The sequence below is a fragment of the Poromitra crassiceps genome (assembly GCF_964638095.1).
Source record: "Poromitra crassiceps genome assembly, chromosome: 16".
In the NCBI taxonomy this organism is placed as follows: domain Eukaryota; kingdom Metazoa; phylum Chordata; class Actinopteri; order Beryciformes; family Melamphaidae; genus Poromitra; species Poromitra crassiceps.
This window is the reverse complement of record NC_139645.1, coordinates 18,233,812-18,258,811: the sequence shown is the minus strand read 5'-3', so window position 1 is coordinate 18,258,811 and position 25,000 is coordinate 18,233,812. Positions and strand designations below refer to the sequence as shown.

The 25,000-nt window shown below is 41.9% G+C and overlaps 2 protein-coding genes across 3 annotated transcripts in view; both read right to left on the bottom strand.

Moving 5' to 3' along the window:
* LOC310791373 (H-2 class II histocompatibility antigen, A-U alpha chain-like) overlaps positions 1 to 25,000 on the bottom strand; it is a 35,427-nt gene that overhangs the window by 7,744 nt on the left and 2,683 nt on the right. The window contains exon 4 of one of the 2 annotated variants that reach the window (XR_014553436.1): positions 24,265 to 24,988. Coding sequence is in view for 1 of the 2 variants with exons in the window: in XM_083653066.1 (XP_083509192.1) it covers positions 24,867 to 24,988 (122 nt within the window). In the remaining variant the exon portion in view is untranslated. Of the gene's footprint in view, positions 1 to 21,933; positions 24,989 to 25,000 lie in introns of those variants that run through there. The other variant, XM_083653066.1, reaches the window with a different exon arrangement.
* LOC310791372 (H-2 class II histocompatibility antigen, I-E beta chain-like) lies at positions 7,596 to 17,671 on the bottom strand. The gene is made up of 6 exons (XM_083653065.1): positions 17,596 to 17,671; positions 17,199 to 17,471; positions 15,905 to 16,118; positions 9,833 to 9,900; positions 9,608 to 9,721; positions 7,596 to 8,407 (listed from the first exon to the last, which is right to left on the bottom strand). The coding sequence occupies exons 1-6, from the start codon at positions 17,648 to 17,650 to the stop codon at positions 8,382 to 8,384; spliced, it is 750 nt and encodes a 249-aa protein (XP_083509191.1). The 5' UTR covers positions 17,651 to 17,671; the 3' UTR covers positions 7,596 to 8,381.

Below are 25,000 nucleotides of genomic sequence, written 5' to 3'. Positions count from 1 at the left end.
TTTTGTTTATGTTTTATTGTTTCTTACTTTTCTGGTCTTATTTGAACTATATTTGAACTATATTTGTGGAGCACTTTGTGACTTTGCTCTGAGAAAGCTGCTGTATGAATAAACTTTACTGACGTATTAAACTTCCTTAGTTACTTACTTACTAGTAGTCATAGTAATAGTGAGTATAGCCTACTGTAACAGCAGACTGTGTACTGTGGTCTGTTCAAGTACAGAGTTTCTGTTCCAGGTTTTTCTTCTCTGTTCCTCACCAAACCAGTCCAGCCTCATGGTGCCTTCAGGTGCCTTCAGATAAACCAGGCCTTTACCATATTCACCACACACAGCGAGCGAGGAGCAATCTGTCATAGAAACAAGTTTATCAGCTCTCATCACTTATTCAGTCAGCAGCTGATGGAAATCTTCTAAGATGTTGAAATTTAATGTCCAGTCAACCTGTAGCACCTGATCTCATATCAAGCTGTAATGTGATATTTAGGTTTAGAGTTTACGTGCAGCATTTGAACTCAGCAGCATCGCTGGAAAGTCCCGACTCTTTACTTTCACTTCCATGTCCAGTCCAGTCAGCAGCCAATGAGAAGCACAGCTTGTGGTTGTGTCATCTTTTGCTGGGGGCAACATGTTGGATTCAACAGGAGCAGAGAGTGAGGAGCTGAGACGCCCCCTGGTGGTTTATTATGGTTTAGATTTGTTTATCTAAAACTACTGTATAAACCTTGTTAGGATCAATCAATATATATGTTAAACAGCAGAGTGAGGAGCTGGTGGTTCATTATGACAGATATAAAAGAAATTGTCAAACTACAGCAGCTGCATTAAGATCCTCCTAAGATGCTCATTCAGAAATACTACCATACAGTATATCTCCTCCAGCATTATAGGAATGATGTTCAAGCAGATCCTTCATGCAATTCAGAACAGCTCAGATCCACAGCATCCACCATGTTGTTCCAAGAGTGTAGGTTGGTGAGGGTGATGGGGTTCCGGTGTACCTTCGCTACGGATCCCACCTCTCCTCTTCTCTTTCCTACGCCTGACTGCTGGGTGGGCTGTGATCCAAAATCATCAGGGATATTCGTGCTATTTGTCCCCTGGGGTCAAGGACATAGACTGGGTCTGGACTCGTGGTTGCACCTGCAGCCATATTGCCACTCAGGTGCGTTGTTGTTTGTACATACAGTAGTCCAGAGGCCATAGTCTCAAAATGGCGACAATCCCCACCAATATCCATGTAATCCGTGGATAATTAATTTTACCCACCACAGACACAGTCAGCGATAGATTGAACTACACTCAAAACTCGAGGGCACCCACACACCTACCTGTGTGTGTGTGTGTGTGTGTGTGTGTGTGTGTGTGTGTGTGTGTGTGTGTGTGTGTGTGTGTGTGTGTGTGTGTGTGTGTGTGTGCGTGCGTGTGCGTGTGCGTGTGCGTGTGCGTGTGTGTGTGTGTGTGTGTGTGTGTGTTCAGAGCCAGCACCCATGTTAATGGATCAGGTTGTTCACACTGGGCGCCGCTCGCAATCTGTAAAGCTCCAGTTTAGCTAGGCGTCTGATCTAACACATATCTCAAAGGAAAACACCCTGGAAAACACTCTAGTCTAGATGGTCATATCACCATTATTTCACCACAGAAGCACAAATATAAATGACCAACGTAGGTTCTTCACTGTTGATGACTCCATCTGCACTGATGCAGGTTTTACATGCAACACATTGTAGGATGATGATCTGTCTGGTTTTGAATTATCACTTGCCTCAAAACAAAATCAGATTGTGTCTGCTATTGAATTACCACAAAGGTAAACAAAGACACATCTTCAGGTTTGGTTATTTATAGGCTACTTAATGTAGGCCTACTGTATAGGCTATGTCATTCTTATTATTATTTAGAGAGAGAGAAAGAGAGAGAGTCAGAGAGAGAGGTCCTGTAGGCCAGTGATTCTCAAACCGAAATCTGAATATTTCTGACATGAATTTGTCCAGAGTTCCATGACTGTAGCTAGAGAGATAACAGAGAAACTGATCACAACATTCTTCTCGATTCAACTAAATTCTTTTCAAAAGTGAGACTTCCCCTGTATAGCAACCACAGGAAGAACTGAAGACAAATAGCCTCAGCAAAAGTGGGTAAAAACAGGAAGCACACCTACTCATCCTGGAAACCATCTCTTCAAAAAAGTCCCCTCAGGAAGGTGGTTCTGTGCCATCAAAACCAGGACCACACGCCACTGGAACAGCTTTGTCTCAAGTGCTGTTTATCTCCCCAATAAGTCAGATCACAACAGAAGGTTTTGATCTAACGCTATTGTAACAAACTATATCCAGGATGCACATTGCACATGCAACATTACTCATCTGATTAATATGACATATTTGGGTGATGTAGCCCAACAAATTGCTGTAGCGGGCTGTTTTAAAGCAAGAGCAAAGTTTCTGGTGTCATCTGAATGGAAGAATTACTCAATTTGAATATGAAAAATATAAATGTTGGTATAATAAACTTTGATTACCGGGTCCTTTTCATCAAATTAGTAGCTATAATTGGGAGTGATGGGGTTACAGTAGGCTACTGGTGGAAGTGCACGGTCACAATCTGTCCCTCTGGTAGCGAGGACATTTTTTGTGTATCATCAAAGTTGCCCATCCCTGATTTACGGGTTCTATCATGTCCTGAGTGTCTTGTCTTGACTGTGTTCTGTTTTTTATCTTGTTGAGTTGTGCTGCTACACCAGAATGAATTCCTGTGTCCTTGTAGGATTTGCAAATAAAGTGTTTCTGAATCTGAATCTGTCAACACTTCCACTGAACTGAAGGTCTGACACTCTTTCAAAAAGAGATTAAGACTTCTGTTCAGACCGGCCTTTAGCCTCTGTCTGTAACTCTGTGTTTTCATGTCTTTTGTTTTCATGTTTTATTGTTTCTTACTAATAGCGAGTGTAACAGCAGACTGTGCACTGTGGTCTGTTCAAGGACACAGTTTCTGTTCCAGGTTTTTCTTCTCTGTTCCTCACCAAATCAGGCCAGCCTCATGGTGCCTTCAGGTGCCTTCAGATAAACCAGGCCTTTACCATATTCACCACACAGCGAGCGAGGAACAATCTGTCATAGAAACAAGTTTATCAGCTCTCATCACTTATTTACTTTAGTTTATTTCCCTGCAGTCAGCAGCTGATGGAAATGTTCTAAGATGTTGAAATTTAATGTCCAGTCAACCTGCAGCACCTGATCTTATATCACTCCAAGCTGTAATGTGATATTTATAGCAGGGTTAGAGTTTACGTGCAGCATCTGAACTCAGCAGCATCGCTGGAAAGTCCCGACTCTTTACTTTCACTTCCATGTCCAGCCAGCCAGCAGCCAATGAGAAGCACAGCTGGTGGTTGTGTCATCTGTTGCTCGGGGCAACATGTTGGACTCAACAGGAGCAGAGAGCGAGGAGCTGAGACGCCTCCTGGTGGTTTATTATGGTTTACTACTGTATATACCTTGTTAGGGTCAATCTATATGTTGAACAGCAGAGTGAGGAGCTGAGACGCCCCCTGGTGGTTCATCATGACAGGTACAGGGTTAATTTGTCATTTAGTGTATTTATCAGGACGGCTGCTTTGTGTGTGAACTTTTGGATGTGTAGAAGAACACAGAACAGTAATCAACATCCTGACTGATCTTATTGGTGGCAAACCTGTAGTTTACCAAACTTCTACTTCCCATTAACTACTCTTCATGAAGAAAAAAATAGCTTTTCAAAATAAAACTACTTTCAAAAAGTGGTTACCTACATCACAGGAAATGATCACAATGTGAGTCTGGAATCTCATAGAGCTCAATGATTCAATAAGGAACATGATCGCAAAAGATCAGTCATTTTAGCAGGTGAATTCAGTTAGGCTAAAGAAAGTGTTGTCGGTAGGCAGCATGCTTGCTAACTTGGGTCAGCCAAGCAAAGCGTGGTAGAGAGTGATCACTGCTGGTCTGTAACTAAGTGTTTGCTTGTATTCATCTTGTATGGTTAGAAATAGCCATGTCAATGTGTTATCACACAGGGAGAAATCCAAGAGGAGAGAGAAGTTTATCCACCCACAGAGCAGGAGAGAGTAGAGCGAGGAGCATTTTCTGCTTTTCAATCAGTTTGCATTTAGTTACAGTTTTTGCAAAACACCACACACACACAACACATGTATGACTGTTTTGGTCATGGATTTCATACACTTTCTGTAATAAAATATATGCTCTGATGAAGGTCTAAGAGACCTAAAGCTCAGCAAAAAAAAGTGAGCCTTTTGCACAGATTGAATGTGCAGATTATTTTCTTTTTTACTCATTGCTTCTAGCACAACTCATTCTCCGCCACAGTTTTTCAAAAAAAGTCACCGCCAGGGTTTTTGATCATTTTCATTCATTTTCCAAGACCCACAGAATATTTTCTTCTATGACGTAAAGACCGAATATCCCAAAAGAAAGAAGAGAGCCTCGACTTTAATATGAAAAAAAAAAAGATTCTACCTTCATCTGTTCTTTAGTTATCGACACCTGAATGTAGGTCGTTTTCAACGAAAACACCATTCAGTAACTAGAAAGCGCAGGAAAAGGCATTTTTGTAAATTAAGTAAACTTCACGGCTCCTGACCCGAATAAATGCATTTGATGGTGGATACTGCGGTGTTACACTCAACTATGAACCCCATCATGATTTTGTTTCCCCTTCCGGTCAAACTCGCCTGTGGGCACAGCTTTTACCGTAACACTGGTGTGAGAAAGAGATTCACCCCGTTATGAGAGAGGGAAGCCCGGGTCGCGCGTTCGTCTTGCGCGGGGGGACGACTGGTTGTCTGTGTAGCCCTACTGTATGTCAGGAGCAATCTACCGGCTGAAATTTACACGCCGTCAAGAGTTTAGGAACTGGATTACTATTTCCTGAGGACAAGTGACTTGTGGACGTGTTGTGCAGGTTGCGTGGTGAAAACAAAATCTTTCATGTTTGAGTGACAGGCTGCCCCCCGCTGTAATGGAGTCCAATCCTGTATCGATAAAAGCAGCTGGTCCAGCGTTTGAGCCGTGCCATGGAGCTGTGCTATGGAGCTTTTCTGATGGGAGATTGTTGCTTTTTTCTGCTTCCTGGTTTTGTTAGACAATCATGGTCGATCCTGTACACCACACATGGGCAAAATACCTGTGTGGCCCGCGATAGAATTGCAAAAAAAATTACAGTGCGCCTGAACGCAACATGCAAGATTACCCACTGAATAAGTGTCCAAATGTTCATGTCATTCTGGCCAATACTCCACTTCTTACATTTCAGTCTGGAATATGGAATATCTTTCAATAATATTTATGACTAAAAGGCTAAAAGTAATCTCATGTGTAAGAAATGACTGTTCTACATCATTTTTGCGGCCCTGGGGCAAAATGCGGCCAAAGGGCCGGACTCAAAGAAAAACAAAACAAAATAAAAGGCAGAATTATGTTAATAAATCTCATCTCCTACAGCCATTGGATTTGTATCACTATTATATCAGGAGATTAACAAGAAATTACCAATCACAATGGGAGAGAGGTTTAAAAATAGGGAGACTCCCGTGAAAATCAGGAGTGTTGGCAGGTATAATCTCCAATGTGTGGCCCTTCGCTTACTTGATGTAAGTCAGTATGGCCCTCTGCAAAAAACTGTTGCCCACCCCTGCTGTACACCTTTAGACATGCTTTACTATTTCACAAGGTGAGTAAGAGAGCCATCTATCACATGACGGTGAAAACACTTATTGCCGTCCGATGACGTCAATGGGAAGCGTTGTCTCTTAAATGACGTTCCATGACGCCAATGGCGGAGGATGAGTTAAAAAAGACTAAAGCTGTGTTCACAACGAGATATTTATTTTTCTCCCTGTCGTTCGATTCAACCCTTTGGAATCGCTCTGTCGCTGTGTTTAAATCGCTCGTCAACAGGCACAATTCTTAGGTCGGTCGGGGAGCGTAAAGGAGTTTGAGGAAAGACAGGACCACGAAATGTTTCCATGGCTTTGTCCTCTGGCCAGACTCACTCCTCCCCTCCTCCTTGTATTGTTTTACCAGCCTCCTGTAGGTGTCCTTAAGGTTTTTCCACCTATAGCCTAGCTTGTAATATCTTCACTGTCAAGAAACAAGCAGCACACAGCTCTAAAGTTAGACAGGATGAAAACACAACTGCGTTTTCCCACGATCCCAAGAATGAATAAATACTCCGGCGTTACGGCAGCCAATCGTCGTTGAGCAGCAAGCGACTGTTGCCAGTGAAATTTCGCTCGAGTTGGGATATTTCATCTCGGGCGACGAGCGAATTTTCGCCCTATCGGTCTGTGACTATCGCTCGGACGCCCAGCGATTTTTCTCCCAAGTGAATTTACGCTCAATCGCTCGTTTGCATTGACTTTGTATGTAAACTCGATGCGAACGAAAAAATGTATTAGGTCGGTGGACCTGGGTGGAGTAGTTTTTCCTGTAAAAAAATAAAAGCAGAAATCTAATCAGCTGAGACCCTATAGGACAAAATCTTATCAATTGGAAGTCTGTGTCCCCGGACCCCACTTTGAGAACCACCGGGCAAGCTGCGCTCAGCCGTCTGTCTGTCTCTCCATCCATCTCTTCTTCTTCTTCTTCTTCTTCTTCTTCTTCTTCTTCTTCTTCTTCTTCTTCTTTTTCTTCTTCTTCTTCTTCTTCTTCTTCTTCTTCTTCTTCTTCTTCTTCTTCTTCTTCTTCTTCTTCTTCTTCTTCTTCTTCTTCTTCTTCTTCTTCTTCTTCTTCTTCTTCTTCTTCTTCTTCTTCTTCTTCTTCTTCTTCTTCTTCTATCAAGTTTCCGGCACTGTGCGCTACTAGGCGTATTACTGCCCTCCGCAGGACAAGGATAAAACTACGTGTTAACGCGTCTTGGCACTTTTAAATGTGTCAATTTGATCTAAAAGACAATGAAAATATGATTTATTTAAGAGAGACAGTAAAGTAGAAGCTTACCTTGTTGTTAAATGTGTTTTATAAAATTAAATTATTTGTTTTATAAAAATAAGATTTTAACATAAAGCATTGTGAGATCTATTGTCCTGTGGATGGACCAGTAATGTAAGGCACATTTTGTAAAACGTATTTTCAGCGTTTTTTGTTTGTTTGTTTGTTTGTTTGTTTGTTTGTTTGTTTGTTTGTTGTTGTTGTTGTTGTTGTTTTTTGGGGGGGGGTAGATCATGTCGAGCTGGTCATTTTAAAAGTAGCTCGCAAGGCAAAAAAGTGCGGGCACCCCTGACACAGCATGTACTATTAGTGTGACGTACAGCACATGTATGTTAGAAGTTAATATCAATATATGGAATATTACAGTAATGGATATGTGCTGATGAGCTCATAATCAATGATGGACTGTAAATATGGACAGAGCTTCATAATCACACAGATAATATAATACATATATATACATATATATATGGTGATATATACATATATCACTAAATATGTAACGATGTCATGTGAGTCTTTTCCATGGATCATTAATGTGATGCTGACATGTTTCTGAAAACACAAACATGAGGAGAGTCTCAGCTAAAATAACAAAGTGACAGAGAGTGTTTATCAAAGCTTTATTGTAGGAAAAGATATCTCACTCCAGTAGAAATATAAGAATCTAACACTCAGAAAACCAAAATATTGCAGCAGCTGATTGTCTGATTTTAGAGAAGTCTTCCTTTGTTTAGACTGAAGCAGTTTGAGGAAGTTAGTCACTGCAAAAGAATGCTGTCACACAGGAAGGTGAAGCCTCATCACAAATAGCCTACATCAAAAATAACACTCAGATACACATCATGCTACAGTATGACACGCTGTATGTCACACTACTATGCTGTGCTGTATATCATGTATCGGTGGTTCTCGGGGTCCTTAAGAGGGTTTCAAGGGGTCCCCAGCAAGAAGGGAAATACTTTATTTTCACTATAACCCAGTGACAGAATGTCTGACTGTTTTGGTCATGGCTTTCATACACTTTCTGTAATAAAATATCTAAAAGAATAAATCTTATCAGATGAGACCCTATAGGACAAAATCTTATCAATTGGAGGTCTGTGGTTTAATTTGTGTCAGTTTAGGGGTTCTTTATGTATAAAGGTTGAGAACCACTGATGCATATCACAGCACATATATGAGCCATATATAACATATTTCACAGTACATATATATATATCATGTATGTCACAACAAATGTGCAGCGTATCACGGCTTGCAGCAAAAAAGCAGCGCCTCCTCTCCAGCAGGTGGCAGCAATGAAAACACAAGAAAGCTGGTTGATTTCAGGAGGTTTCCTTCCGACTTTTTCTTCCACGAGACAGGGACAAGGGACAAGTTTAGGATCCTCCCTCAGTTAGTGGGAACCAGAACCCGACCTGAATTAACACAAGAGAAGAAGAAAACTGCTGTTATTCAGTCAATACACATACAAGAGAAGAAGATATGCTGTTATTTATTATGATCATTACAATGCTATTGTTCTGTAAAGGCAGACACCGGGTCAGGGGTCTGCCTTTGGGGCACGAGATCCGCGCCTTAACTCCCATAATTAACAATAGATGATGTTTAATTGTTGTTATGGGGTCTATTTCTGAAATAACTGCACTCCCGGCTGTCTAAGATCTACTAACGTTAACGTTACTGCTCGTTGCTTCGGGAGCAACACAGCAACACTCTTTTGACAGCGGCGTCCCTCATTGGTTGGTTAGGATGTCATTTAGGAGGCAGGTCACTGATTGGCCCGTGGATCCGCAGAACGAGACAGCATGTGAGTTCACGTGATCAGGATGGTTTACCAGGCTAACCTAATGCTGCCAGAGTCAAACCCACAAAGGTTGATGCCAAGACTTTGACTGTGTTGATTTGACTGTTGTGTCAGCAGCACCGGCGGGGTCGGGAGACACCGGAGCTCTCAGCTCTCTCCTCTTGAACGTTACGCCTCGATAACGACCGGGGTGAAAGCTCGTTAGTGGCCAGAACTGACTTAACATTAGAGAGGAAGATGAGATGCTGCAACTGACCCAGATATCATAAATGTGCCTTGTGTTTTTGGAAGGAGTGAACGTAACCACGGACTCAACCTCAACATTTCACATCCAAATGCCTATTAACACTTTGAACTTGTCAGATTTAATTGTGACAAAGTGGGAGTTTGTTAATAGACTGTAATATCTGTACTTGAGACTAATTCACACCATCAGCTATAATGACATGTAGATGCTTTTAGGACAAATGATCAGCTTTGGAACTGAAGCAATAAAGATGCTGTTTAGACGCAACCAGAACTACTCTACTAGTAATACCACACTCGAGTCATGGTGCACCCATCACTGTGCGTTTTGCACGCTTCACATTTCTAGCGTGTCATGCATGCATCTAGCACTGTCATGTTTGATCACAACTTTTGTGTGGGAAGTGGCATAGTTCTTTCAGATGCCATTTTTGCGAGCGCAACGATTATAGATGAGACCCCGGACCTGGAGCTAAACCGTTATGAAGCGGTCTGAACTGGTCTAAACCATTATGAAGCGGTCTGAACTGGTCTAAACTGTTATGAAGTGGTCTAGTGGACTGACCTTGGGCCTTCCTCCTGTAGTAGATGAATCCAGCCAGAGGTAAGATCAGACCCAGAGCCAGTCCTGAGGCTCCGATGGCCAGCTTGTTTCTCTTAGACTCAGGCATCGACGGATCTTTTGAGAGATAGACAGGTCAACAGACAGTCAGACAGACAGACAGACAAACAGACAGCCAGACAAACAGACAAACAGACAGACAGACAGACAGACAGACAGACTATTTACCCCAGTCGTAGATCACAGGCTCGGGCAGGCTGGCATGCTCCACCATGCAGGAGATCTTCTCTCCAGACCTATTCAACACACACACATACACATACACACACACACACACACACACACACACACACACAGACATGCACACGCACACACACGCACACAGGTTTAGGTTCATTCTAGGATTGGAATGATCTGGACAATACTAAGCCTGTGTGTGTGTGTGTGTGTGTGTGTGTGTGTGTGTGTGTGTGTGTGTGTGTGTGTGCGTGCGTGCGTGCGTGCGTGTGTGTCAGTGATAAAATACTTTAATATCATAATTCAAAAGCTTCTAAAGAGTCAGTCACATATTGGTAGCCTAGGTAAACCCAGCCACCACGTGACCTGCTCTCTCAGTTCCCAGTCACTAGCGTCTAGACTCCGGGCCATTCAGATCGATTTCTGGGGCGATTGAAAGACCCGCGCAGACCCGCAGCCACCCCGCAGCCAATGAGTGACGGCGTGACTGCCAACATCAGTCCTGCCGTGATCGGCCAATCAGAGAGTGCGTCTTTGTCAATGACGTGTAACAGCTGCAGCGGCTTAGCACTACCTAGCCGTTAGCATTTGGCCTCTCTAAAGCATAGCTCCCGAGCTAGCTACTAGCTGGCTAGCTATATGGCTATGCAACTACGTGAGGAAATTCAAGTGAAAACAGCTGTTGAGGTTGAGGTCTGTTGATCAAAATAACACCTAGCGTTATCGAAATCGGATTTTAGCGGACCATACAAGCCAGGGCTTCAGAGCTGATCACCTGGACACATTTTATGGCGAAATTATCTGATAAACTTGTCTGTGCTGCTCTGTGGTGATCAGCTAATGTCTTCATAGCATTGTGATTATGATTTAATGCATTATGGAAGATAAACGCTGGTTTAACATAATTAAAATAATTCCCTACCAAACATGTAAAGTGACGCTTCTGGGCAGTAGACCATTTGGGCATAACATTATGTAATGTGACATGAGATCCCCACATTTCAATAAATATAACGTTTTTGCACATTTGAATGCTGCTGGTCGTTTGTTTAATGCTGTATATATTGGATATTTAAAGCTGATACACTTTACACAATCAAATCTAACTTATTCACAGCAATACACAGTCCAGTAGTACAGTGGGCTAATTGTTTGAATTATATCGAAATATATTTGCATGGTGTAGCATGTAATGCAGATAATGTAGCTAGATACTCTGACACAGAAAGGCAGACAAGCTAGCAGCAGGGATCTTGTCACACTGATTCCAGATAAACTCCTCTGTCTAGCCAGCTATACAATATTGATCAAAATAACACCTATATCGAAATCGGATTTGAGCGGACCATACAAGCCGGGGCTTCAGAGCTGATCACCTGGACACATTTTACGGCGAAATTATCTGATAAACTTGTCTGTGCAGCTCTGTGGTGATCAGCTAATGTCTTCGCATTGTGATTATGATTTAATGCATTATGGAAGATAAACGCTGGAAGGCTGGGTAGCATTAGCTGACGTCATCCAGGCTACAGTAACATTAGGCTATTATAGTTATGAAACGCTGAAATATTTTGTGAACGCACCAATAGTTAGAGAAGGAAACCTCTCTTTGCATTTTATTTTTTAATAAAAGTAGGCTACTTGTGATATCTCACGTGGTCGATCATCATTGCAAATTTATGTGAACAGCTAGGTTTAATGACAAATATGGAATATCACCCAAGGAAATACCACGGTTTAATGCCAACAGATAAACCATACAGATTTGTTGTAATTGTGAACACATAAGGGAGCAAAGACATGGTTTTCAAGCATAACACAATGTACAACTTTTATTCAAAGACAGGATTGAAAAATATAGGTCACTTGTATTCACTTCAGTAATGTCAGGTCTCAGTCGCATTCACGCTAACCTCTTAACTTCTAGCTAGGTCAAACACACCTTAACGTTATGAGTGTGGCCGTTTTGGATTAACATTAAGTCCACGATCAAGTCTAGCATTTCGGTATATTCCTACCTCTTAACATCTAGCTAGCTAGGTTGGATCTGGAATATGATATCGGCTTGATACATTTGATTATAGCTACTCATACAGCCGTGTGGAGCTTATCTAGCTAGGTTGCATCTGGAATATGATATCAAGCCAGTAATGTAGCTAGCTAGCGTTAAATAGGTTTATCTGTAACCACGCTGAAATGTGAGGGCATTAACGTTAATATTTCTAGCTAGGTCAAACACACCTTAACGTTATGAGTGTGGCCGTTTTGGATTAACATTAAGTCCACGATCAAGTCTAGCATTTCGGTATATTCCTACCTCTTAACATCTAGCTAGCTAGGTTGGATCTGGAATATGATATCGGCTTGATACATTTGATTGTAGCTACTCATACAGCCGTGTGGAGCTTATCTAGCTAGGTTGCATCTGGAATATGATATCAAGCCAGTAATGTAGCTAGCTAGCGTTAAATAGGTTTATCTGTAACCACGCTGAAATGTGAGGGCATTAACGTTAATATTTCTAGCTAGGTCAAACACACCTTAACGTTATGAGTGTGGCCGTTTTGGATTAACATTAAGTCCACGATCAAGTCTAGCATTTCGGTATATTCCTACCTCTTAACATCTAGCTAGCTAGGTTGGATCTGGAATATGATATCGGCTTGATACATTTGATTGTAGCTACTCATACAGCCGTGTGGAGCTTATCTAGCTAGGTTGCATCTGGAATATGATATCAAGCCAGTAATGTAGCTAGCTAGCGTTAAATAGGTTTATCTGTAACCACGCTGAAATGTGAGGGCATTAACGTTAATATTTCTAGCTAGGTCAAACACACCTTAACGTTATGAGTGTGGCCGTTTTGGATTAACATTAAGTCCACGATCAAGTCTAGCATTTCGGTATATTCCTACCTCTTAACATCTAGCTAGCTAGGTTGGATCTGGAATATGATATCGGCTTGATACATTTGATTGTAGCTACTCATACAGCCGTGTGGAGCTTATCTAGCTAGGTTGCATCTGGAATATGATATCAAGCCAGTAATGTAGCTAGCTAGCGTTAAATAGGTTTATCTGTAACCACGCTGAAATGTGAGGGCATTAACGTTAATATTTCTAGCTAGGTCAAACACACCTTAACGTTATGAGTGTGGCCGTTTTGGATTCACATTAAGTCCACGATCAAGTCTAGCATTTCGGTATATTCCTACCTCTTAACATCTAGCTAGCTAGGTTGGATCTGGAATATGATATCAAGGCTTGATACATTTGATTGTAGCTACTCATACAGCCGTGTGGAGCTTATCTAGCTAGGTTGCATCTGGAATATGATATCAAGCCAGTAATGTCAGGTCTCAGTCGCATTCACGCTAACCTCTTAACGTCTAGCTATAGCTAGGTTACATCTGGATTATGTATAATATACAGTATAATACTACGCTCACTACGTCATGACATTCACATTAACGCCTCCAAAAATCTACTGTAGCTAGCTAGCGTTAAATAGGTTTATCTGTAACCACGCTGAAATGTGAGGGCATGAACGTTAATATTTCAATTAGGTCAAACACACCTTACCGTTATGACTGCGGCCGTTTTTATTAACATTAGCGTTAAGTCCATGATCAAATCTAGCATTTCGGTATATTCAGTGTGTGTGTGTGAAAAGGATGTTAGCATGCTAGCATTATTAGCACAGAATGTATACAGTCCATGGTACAACGTTAGCCCTTCAAGTCCTGAGGCGAACAGCACTGGAGGATGAAGTCTGCAGTCTGGCATTCAGTGTCCAGCATAACAAGCACGCCTGTTTCCTCATCAGGTTGGCAGCAGCTGTATAGATGATGACTGTTCTTCACAGCCACAAATATCTCTCCAGATCTGCGGCCATCTGCAGCAGCGATCGAGGTTTGGGTCCGTGTAGACACGTCCTGTTCCTCTTTCATTCCCTGACCACCGTCACGCGATGTTCTCTCTTCTTGTAGCTGGTTGTAACCATTTGCGTGCTAGCAGTACTGAAATGAAAAGTGTTAGCTCGCTTGCTAACAACAAAGGTCGCAGAGCGATGACGCCATCTGCTGCACTGCGCATGTGCTCTGTGCACAAAGCTGGTTGGATGACGGTTGCGTAATGGAGCGGTCTATCGGGGGGGGGCCAACAACCGCAGGAAATCGTTTAACAATGGTGGGAATCCAGACCATAGTGACTGAGAACAGGTCTGAGAGCAGGTCACGTGGGGGATGGGTTTACCCAGGCTAACATATTGGTGTCTATGTTTAAATGTGCTGCTGTCCAGGGTGTGAGGCAGCCACCTGATTGTATTGACATGGCCTGATAGGTTAAGTGGGGGATATGCCTATAGTGGTGCACCCGATCTACTATGAATCACCTCATTCAATGGAAAGGAATTGCATTCAAATGCCCCCATCGAATGGAGAGGAGTTGTACAATATCTACAACCCAGTTTCCCTGGGGTTGTAGAGATTACTTGCAAAACCCCATTTAATGGGTAGGATTCAGGGGTTGTACAGATTACTTGCAAAACCTCATTTAATGGATAGGATTCTCCATTGGCTCTTCTCTCAACCACCCTGCCCACCTCTGCAGGCATGGGGAGGGTCTGCTTGGACCCCTGTGTCCTTAGGTTTAGGCATGGGGGATGGGAGAGGTTAGGGTTAGGGGTGGGAGAGGTTAGGTTTAGGCATGGGGGTGGGAGAGGTTAGGTTTAGGCATGGGGGGTGGGAGAGGTTAGGTTTAGGGTTAGGGGTGGGAGAGGTTAGGTTTAGGCATGGGGGGTGGGTTAGGGTTAGGGGTGGGAGAGGTTAGGTTTAGGCATGGGGGTGGGAGAGGTTAGGTTTAGGCATGGGGGGTGCGTTAGGGTTAGGGTTAGGCATGGGGGGTGGGAGAGGTTAGGTTCAGGGTTAGGGGTGGGAGAGGTTAGGTTTAGGCATGGGGGTGGGAGAGGTTAGGGTCTGGGTTAGGATTAGGCATGGGGCATGGGAGAGGCTTGGAGGGGTCTCCAGAGACGACCCCCGAGGGTCTCGAACCCTCCGTTCGGCCCCCAGACCCTCCGTTCGGCCCGCAGACCCCCCGAAGCGACCCCAGGACCTCCACAGGGTCCTGCGGCCCACCCAGGCCTCGGAGACCCCAGGTTTATCCATTGAATGGGGTTTTGCAAGTAATCTCTACAACCCAGAGAAACTGGGTTGTAGAGCTGTCCATTGAATGGGGTTTTGCAAGTAATCTCTACAACCCAGAGAAACTGGGTTGTAGAGATTGTACAACTCCACCCCATCGAATGGGGACATTTTGAAGCAATTCCTTTCCATTGAATGAGGTGATTCAATGATATTAACATACCAAATCGGAACATTTACCTAAAAGGGAAAATTTTAAGTTGCATATTTTATGTATTTATTTATTTATTTATTTATTTATTTATTTATTTATTTATTTATTATTATTATTTTTATGTATTTATTTATTTTATTTTATTTTTTATTTTTTTATTTACTTATTTACAATTGAGGGTACAGATTGCATCTTGTGTGCACGGATGGACTAAAACACGCCAAACTCATGGACTTTTTTTCTCTGGACTCACCTGGGTGTGTACTCCAGTGGATGTGGACTCACCTCGATGTGTACTCCAGTGGATGTGGACTCACCTCGATGTGTACTCCAGTGGATGTGGACTCACCTCGATGTGTACTCCAGTGGATGTGGACTCACCTTGGTGTGTAATCCAGGTGGACCTGGACTCAACTGGGTGTGTACTCCAGGTGGACCTGGACTCACCTGGGTGTGTACTCCAGTGGATGTGGACTCACCTGGGTGTGTACTCCAGTGGATGTGGACTCACCTGGGTGTGTACTCCAGGTGGATCTGGACTCACCTGGGTGTGTACTCCAGGTGGATCTGGACTCACCTGGGTGTGTACTCCAGGTGGACCTGGACTCACCTGGGTGTGTACTCCAGGTGGATCTGGACTCACCTGGGTGTGTACTCCAGGTGGATCTGGACTCACCTGGGGGTGTACTCCAGGTGGATCTGGACTCACCTGGGGGTGTACTCCAGGTGGGAATGGAACTGGTAGTACCAGTCCCCGTCCTCCATCTCATCAGTGGAAAAGACATGAGAGGTGATGTACTCTCCGTCTCTCAGCCAGGTCACATCGATTCGTTTTGGGTAGAAGTTGTAGGCGCTGCACACCAGCATGGCCGTGTGTTTCCCACCAGGGGGTGTCACTGAGCTCAGCCTGACAGAGGGTGTAACTGTAGAACACAATGTTATTAGCATTATTATTATTACTGTTATTAGAGGTTCAAGCCCCAAAGGGGCTGAAACCCTATTATTTTTGGTTGGTACATCACAGAGACCTGAAATTTGGCCCAATGACAGATATTGGTGGTATAATGCTCTAGAAATATTATTGTTATTATTATTATTATTATTATTATTATCTTCTTACTTTAAAGTCACAAAATGTCTGTCTGTCTGTCTGTCTGTCTGTCTGTCTGTCTGTCTGTCTGTCTGTCTGTCTGTCCAAAATGTCTGTCTGTCTGTCTGTCCCTCCGTCCGTCTGAGCACATTCTCATTTATCTCCCCAGCCGTTTGATTTCTGATAGGGTATTATGCCATTAGACCAAAAGGGGGCATGGCAGAGGCCTAAACTGTAAATGGCCTAACACAATAACAGCCATAACTCCAGAAACTCACCAGATATTTAAAGGGATAAATTGGGTCTGTGTCTCACAACCACTGACACTTTTGGCCAACGTCAAATCCATTTGGGCAAGGCTTGAAACCCTGCTATTGCCACTTGCGGTAGTATTAACAGAAATCGAATAGCTGCAGTATCAGTGTTTTGCCACTAGATGGGGTCAGTGCATTCAGTGTGGTTCAGGATTTATTTAAAAAAAATCTTAATAAGAAATATGACTGACGAGTAATATTTCCATAGTAACATACTGACAAAATAATTCAATGTAAAATACTTTAGAAACAATCTGGTGAATAATTAACATAATTTTCCATTGAATGAAATTACTAATCAATAGAAAAAATATTCACCAATATAGATATGTAATAGAAAGAAACCATTTGAAAGCAGATAAGAAAAGTGCATCTATGAAATATGAAACTAAACTTTCAACTAAACACACTCAAAGTAGAAACATTCAAATGTTGACAAAGTTAGTCAAAACGATGGATAGTTGTAGTAGCCTATTGTTATTATTATTATTATTATTATTATTATTATTATTATTATTATTATTATTATTATTATTATTATTATTATTATTATTATTATTGAGGTTTAATTTGATGATGTTGGAGGTGCAGCAGCTCACCTGTCTTAGTGAGAGCATTGTTGTAATCATTCTCAATGTTGGGTTTGCAGTATCTCTCCTTCTCATACTTCAGCTTCCTCAGCTCTGCAGGGTTGTTGTTCCAGTACTCTGCGGTCTTCACACCATACTCAGTGTATCCAACATATTTCCCCACACTGCTGCTGTACCTGGTGAACTCTAACTTGTTGTAATAGTAAGATCTTATGTACTCTATATCAGACAGCTCAGTGGAGTTGAAGTCACATTTGTCCACCCAATAATACCTAAATCCATCTGTGGATCAAAGATAAAATCATTCTGTTAAGTTTCACAGCAATAAATAATTTCCATTCAAGCAGAACAGTAGTAGCTGTGAGATAGTTATTGATCAGGTATTGATGATATATTGATCCTATACCTGCTCCATACAGACTGATGAAGAAGAGGGAGCAGAGCAGGACAGATGAAGCCATGTTCCTCTGCTGGGTGCAGTCTGAAACTCTCAAACTGAGTCCTGCTATAAAAACCAATGTAGGAGCCACACACTGATCACATGACCAGCATCACCTGTTGCCAGGCAGACAGTCCAGCCTAATAAAGGCTGCTGGTTTGGAGAGCCAGAGATAATCGTGGGAGAACTACTGGACCATACTGTCATATACACTGTATAGTTGTATCACTGTATTTATTTATTTTATCATTTATTTGGATAGGGACAGATACACAATCAGCATTTACCCAAAAACGTCTGGTGTCATGTATCAGAGCATTTGTAGCCTAAGCTAATTTGCGAGGCCCATCCATAGATGTTATTAAAAACACCTGTTAAAAGCAAAGTACAGTAAAATACAGTAAAATAAATATAGAAAGGATATCATCCATCAATCAAACAATCAGTCAATAATAAAACAACATAAACAATCATACACAAAGGATATAAACATGTCATCACCCACACACCCACATACAGTTATTCATGGGAACATTGGTAGTTACTTTTCAGGCTTTATATTGGTTTTAAAATGCTCCCAGCTACGATCCTGTTTAATTTAATATGTGTGGCAGTCAGTTCCACATTTTCACCCCCTGTACAGAGAGGGCTGTTTGTCCTATAGGGAGGTTTTTCAGAGCGGCACTTTGCAAGTTCCCTGCATCAGCACCTCTGATGGTTGTGCCCGAAGCCCCCAGGCCCCCCAGTGGTTTTACCATGTCACAGAGAACACACGGTGCCTGATCATATAAACATTTATAGATGAGTTTCATGTTTGCGAAACCAATGAAGTCATCAAAACATATTTAGGTTTTTGATGACTCGGCACTGGTGGAACCTAATTGGCCTCCTGTCAAGAATTTTTATTGCGCGATTGTATTCACCTTATGTAGAAGAGACAGTCTGGCTTGAGAGACTAACAGGAAGTGTAAACACAATCAGAAGTTCCGATTGTATTTACACTTCCTGTAACTCATAAACCTAGTCTGACTCATATATGGGGGGGGGGGGGGGGGGGGCGTGGCTACATAAGGTGAATAACATCTTAAGAGGTCTGATTACAGTCTGACTAGCTTGGGACCATACAGTTACACAGTAACTCAGGTATGAGAGAATCACTGAGTCCATATAGTTTTTGTGTTTGCAACATAAAATGGTACACAGTTCCTAATCATTCTAAATGTACTGTATATAGGTTTGCTGCTCACCATCTGTATACTGTATGTAACTTGAATTGGAAAGTGAAATGCCTCCTTCATGTATATGTATGTCTCCTCTCCTCTTTACCCCATATGTATGTATATGTCACTTACATTGTACCCCTGTCAGTTGCCCTATGTATGCACTCATTTTTCTATTTCTTCTTTTTAAACTTTTTTTACACCTGTCGAGGGACTACGGATGGAAATTAGCTAAGGCTACAATCCGGCACATTTACATGCAAATGTTCATTAATGTTGCACTGTCCCTGAAATAAATAAATAAATAAATAAATAAAAATGAATAAAAATGTTTCTAAAATTTTAGATGAGAGTCTAACATCAGGATATATAACCTCAGATACCTGGACAATAGATTGATCCTTGCTTTGTAGATCTAACTTATTTACTTCATTCACTTGATCTGGTGAGGACCGTCTTCTAGATGAGAAACAAATTGACATGGTTTTCTTAATGTTCAGTGTTAGACAAGAACGTTTTAGCCATACTGCTACTGATTCTAGGTGTTCTGTCAGTTGTGTAGAAACTGAGGTAGTGGTCTGGCCAGACACATGACAGTATCATCTGCATACTGTACAACTGGAGACCTTCTTCTGCATGGTCATGATTCTGGAAGATCGTTTATATATGATCAGTGTTTTCCCCTAGGTCAGAGAATGTCCAGCTAGCAGAAAGTAGTAGCCGGCTCGGCCCCGACGAGGGAATCCAGGGGGGGCGCAAGTCCACCCAGCCAAGTCCATTTAAGGTAATGTGCTAATTAGCTATATTAATCACAAACGTGCACGTTATATAAGGACTGTTTTGTCAATCAAATGTATTTCAAACCTTGGCTTACTGTACCTCGTTGCGTCCATAAAAATGAGGGCTATCGAGTCCAGTCGACATAGTCGACTCGACATTAGCTAGTTACCAAGCGCTGCGTCGCACAATTGGCACAAACCAAAACATGGCCACACGTGTCTGACTGTGATGACGTAGGCTCTGTGAGGGGGCTCTGTGAGCTGAGCTGAGGACTGGCTGCTGCCTGCTGCTGCTCACTTCCACATATTTAAAGTGACAGTGAAAAACAGTGATGAAATTGACGGTCAAAAAGTAGTCGGCTGGAAATTGTTTAATGAACGACTAATTAGCCGGCGGCCGGCACTTATGGAAAACACTGTAAACTGAAAATAATTTGACTGAGAATTGACCACTTTGGTATTCCCGTTTTGCACCCTAGTAAAGCTGATTGTTTATTATTAATAACACACTGCTCACAATAAATGGATGTCATGATTCACCTTGTCAAATGCTTTTTTGAGGTCCAGGAAAACGGCCCCCACCATGTTAGCTTTGTCAGCTATGACTTTAAGTTGTTCGAGGGAAAACTCTGGATTCATTGGAACAAAAACCAAACTGCAGAGGGTGTAGGTCAGGGATACTCAAATAGCTTTCCCCGGGGGTCACTTTTACAAAATGACAATAATATACATTTTTCTGTAGGGGATTGTAGGTTTTTGGGGTGTCAGTCAGAGACAATTTTAAGGTAATGTTGCTTGTTTCAGACGTCTTGTGCATGCAGGAGACTTAACCTGGGTATGTTGGCAGTGCCAAATACAACTCAGAAAGTATGTATCTCCTGCCTTTGATCAATCCATATCCTGTACTTTGTTGAAGATGTTTCTTATAATGTGGCTATTCTGTTTCAGTCCAGGCGGGCAGACTATTAATACTGTATGCCGGATCAGCCACTGTTTCCTTAGGGTTTTGATTTTCATTGCTATCCATCTGGTATTGTGAAACCGCCATTTAATGCCACTGTGCGTGGTGTTGTTAGGTGCTAACGCTCTGTTCTCATTGTACTCCTCTAGTTGGCCACCGTCTCGCTGTGGCAGGGCGCGTCCTGGTCCTTGGTAGCTTGCAGAGTGCCGTTCCGACCCCATTGCAGCTTCTGGTGTGGTGCTGGTGTAGGACGGCAATCTTCTTGTACTCAGGTGGTGTAGTGATAAGGAATAAGTGTGCACATGGTTTATAGTGGTCCGGGGACTGCATGTTCCCCATTCAGTTTTAAAGCGTGATTTGCTCTTGCATGCTGTCTTGCGGTGCTGTGGTTTTTCTTCTCTCTCTACTCTTACAGGCACACCGCTGCTGTAGCGGAGTGCGGGCGTGCACTCAGGCACTTCGAGCACCCGGGCGGACGCTGTGCTAACTGTTGGCCAGAGGAAGATAGCATACCTGTCTGAGCAATTTAACTTTTTTATTTATATATCTATATATCTATATATCTATAATCTTGTACCCTGAACATTTATTGTCCTCGTATGGTCTTATTTCAACATCAAGGAAAAGTATGTTCAAATATTTTTTTCTCTATGAAACTTCTTCTGCTTGGCTCATTTACTGTACTAAACATGTGATATGAAAATGGTACATTTCATGCATTTTCTACCCCCCCCTGCATCAACATATAACACCCCTGGTCTTCGGGTCAATTTGCCCCGGCCATTGAAAGTGGAGGCTAAAAGTGTGTGTGTGTGTGTGTGTGTGTGTGTGTGTGTGTGTGTGTGTGATAATTAATTCCCCCCCCCCCCCCCTCATTTCACTTGTTTTCTTTTTCAACCCTGAAGTTCTTTCCTATGTTCAGAACAAGGAGTATGTTTTAATAAATAAATAAACTTGAGTAGCTCTTTATTAAAATGAAGAACAAACTGATTAGTAGGATTTTGGGGGTTTATAACGACTTTAGAATGGTTGAACATGAGCCGGGTCAAATTGACCCGAAGGCCCTCGGTGTGACTAAAAGACGAAGACCATACGAGGGTTAAAAGCTGTATATCTTTGGCTAAACTTGATTCATGCCTCATTCTGGGTGAATTTTAAGAACCAGTCAGTTAATGGTGTTTTTGAATACATTCTTGGTGTTGAGCTCCTTCTGCTCAGTGAAACTGAAGGTGACGTAGTCAAGGTTAAACACCAGTGGCTCACTTACTGTGACGTTACCACATATCTATCTACTCTATCTGATATGGGGAGACAGGCAGACAGACAGATGGAAACTGAGTCGAGATCATTCAGCATAATATGTTTAATATTTTTTTTAGTACACACCGTGCAGGTTTCACTCTTCTGCAGTCATTTGAGAATAATTGTGGGTGTTGCCTTTTTTTAAGGGGGGGGGGGAGGGTCACCAAGACTGTCCACAGTGGAACTATACATGTTTTAATGAGATCATGCAAAGCAGCAATTAAAACAATATCTAAAAAAAAAAATACTGTTCACGGCAGGGGTAAACAACAGCAGTTTTATAAATCAGTGATTGACTATTTAATAAGTATTTTGCTCAGCCATATCCCACATTAGAAAGCTTTATTATTATACTGTAAATAGAAATATCACCTTAATAACTTGGGTCTGCTGCCTCGCTCGTTGGTTTGCCCTCAAGGTCTCCCACGCTGCACTGTGCATGCCAGTTGAGCAGTTGTGAACCCTGCCACACCACCCTTCACCTTATTATAGTAGTGAGATGTTGAACAGTGAAAATGATTTCAAAGAATATACCTTAGAGCTCTCTTTAATTGAATTGTGTCAAAATGAACATGCTTGCTGCCTCCTCCAGGTGAATTAAGTCCATGTTTCTCATGTCCAGAAACCCATCTAATACTACAGTGCAGTCATGCAACCTTTACTCATTAGCATAATTTGCATAAATGATGTAAAAATCAGGAAATGTCTTTATTTTTTATTTTTTATTAACTTGGAAAGATGATCTATGTTTCGATGTCCTCCATAAAGTAATCTCTTGCGAGAACTAAATCATACAACCTTTCTTCATTAGCATAATTAGTAATTTGCCAAAACCAGGAAATAGCTATATATTTTTTGCTTTTAGTCAATTTAGAAAGGTTATCTTAGTGTCTAAGTTTATGTTTGGATGTCCAGAAATCTCTTGCCATAACTAAGTCATGCAGCATTTCCTCATTAGCAGAATCTGGATCCATGCCATTTAAAAGTGACCTGGTATTAGATATTTAGTTTTTCATTTTCATTATGCTATTTATTTTTCCCTGACCCCGAATATTTCATAACATAACATTATGAGCAACAATGTGGAGTCCCTTACCCTTCTCCCACCGGCTTCAGGCTACTCTCCACTTGAAAAAAAGATTGCAGGATAATATGGATGGCCTGGGAATGCCTCGGGACCCCCAGTCAGAGCTGGTTAATGTGACCAGGGAAAGGGAAGTTTGGGGTCCCCTGCTGGAACTGCTACCTCCACGACCTGACTCGGGATAAGCGGTTGAAGATGGATGGATGATGGATGATGCTAATGGGGAAATGTTGCATGATTTAGTTATGACAAGAGATTAATTTCTGGACATCCAAACATTAACTTAGACTATAACATCACCTTTCTAAATTGACTAAAAGTAAAATATAGCTATTTCCTGGTTTTGGCATAATTATTACCGATTTTTTGCAAATTATGGTTATGACAAGAGATTAATTTCTGGACATCCGAACATAAACTTAGACTATAAGATCACCTTTCTAAATTGACTAAAAGTAAAATATAGCTATTTCCTGGTTTTGGCAAAACAGACATTTTTGCACATATAAATATAAAATGGACCAAAAATACAAACACAAAAGTAAAGTGCAGGTAGGGACGACTCGGATGAGAAACTCTGAAAGGGCTTATTCAGGGTCTCTATGAAAACCAAATATTAACAATAATCCGTCCAAAGTATGAAATACAACAGAAACCAGAAGGAAACAAGAAAAACAAATAGACAAAGCAAAAAAAATCAACAGTAAAGAAGGAGAAAAAATAACAAAAAAGTAGAAACCAAACCGATCAAAATGAGTAGACGGTTTAAATGGCAATGTGACAAGATGCACTCCATCAGGTGCCCCTAAGCACACTCCCCAAGTTTCAAGTCAATCGGACAAACAGTTCTCGAGATAAAGCTTTTGTGTGGTATCAGTCGGGCGGGTCACGAAAGCGGCCCGATGTCACTTTCGTGGCGGTGCACAGGCAGGCAGGCAGGCAGGCAGGCAGGCAGGCAGACACCATTACCCGCCTGCCTGTCCACCTAGGCAATTTTATTATAGGACGATGGATGATGCGTGTTTGGTGCTCCTCTGAAGCGTATTGAAAATTGGTTAATGGTGTGACAGTATGGAGGGTGAAGGTGATCTGAATGTCTTGTATTATGTGTATGATTTAATTTTGTTGGAAGTAGGCTATAACCTACATGGTGCAGAGAGAGAGAGAGAGAGAGACAGGTGAGTATATACATTTATAGACAAAGGTGCATACCTGGAGTGTGTTGATATTGTGTATGGGGAGTATTTTAGGGCAACTGATGATTCTAATCTATTCGAGAATGTAGCCAACCTAACAAACTTTTTTGTATGATGAGAATACTAAGAAGATTGGACGTATACTTGCGCATACTCTATGATATTTCTGTACAACAGAGAGATAGATTCCATCCATACAACAGGTTAGACTCTAAGATCATCTTCGTAGTTGACTAAAAGTGAAAAACTTCGTCATTTCCCGATTTTGACCTAATTTCTACATAATTTATGCCAATTATGCTAATGAGGAAAGGTTGCATGACTGCACCATGGTATAGATGAATTTCTGGACATCACAAACATGGAGGTAGACTCTTAGATCATGTTTCTAACTAGAAGCTAAAGTATAGCAATTGTGTGTTTTTGGCGATTAATTAGCTCATTATTCAAATGGCTCAACATGCAACTCTTAGCAGGCAAGATGAATTCCATCCACTAGGCCTATAGATGACATTTCATTCATAAAAGGTTAATAAGAAACACCATTACTGGGTCGAGGAAATTTCCATTAGACTAAAAGCAGAGAGAAAACACTAAACAGTTTAAAAACAGTAGGACAGAAAGCAGACATGTTACTCTGGTTCTAGTCTGTTAATCTGCAGCCCCTTCACCCTGCCTCACATAATCAATAACTGATCAGTTGCATTCGTTTCCTTTGATGAGGAAGAAGGTTCCTGTGGCCACGCCCAGCAGAGCCACGGTCAGACCCAGTCCACAAAACACCTCAGGTCCGATCCCCGGCTGCTCCTGCTCCACAGCTGAGGAGGAAC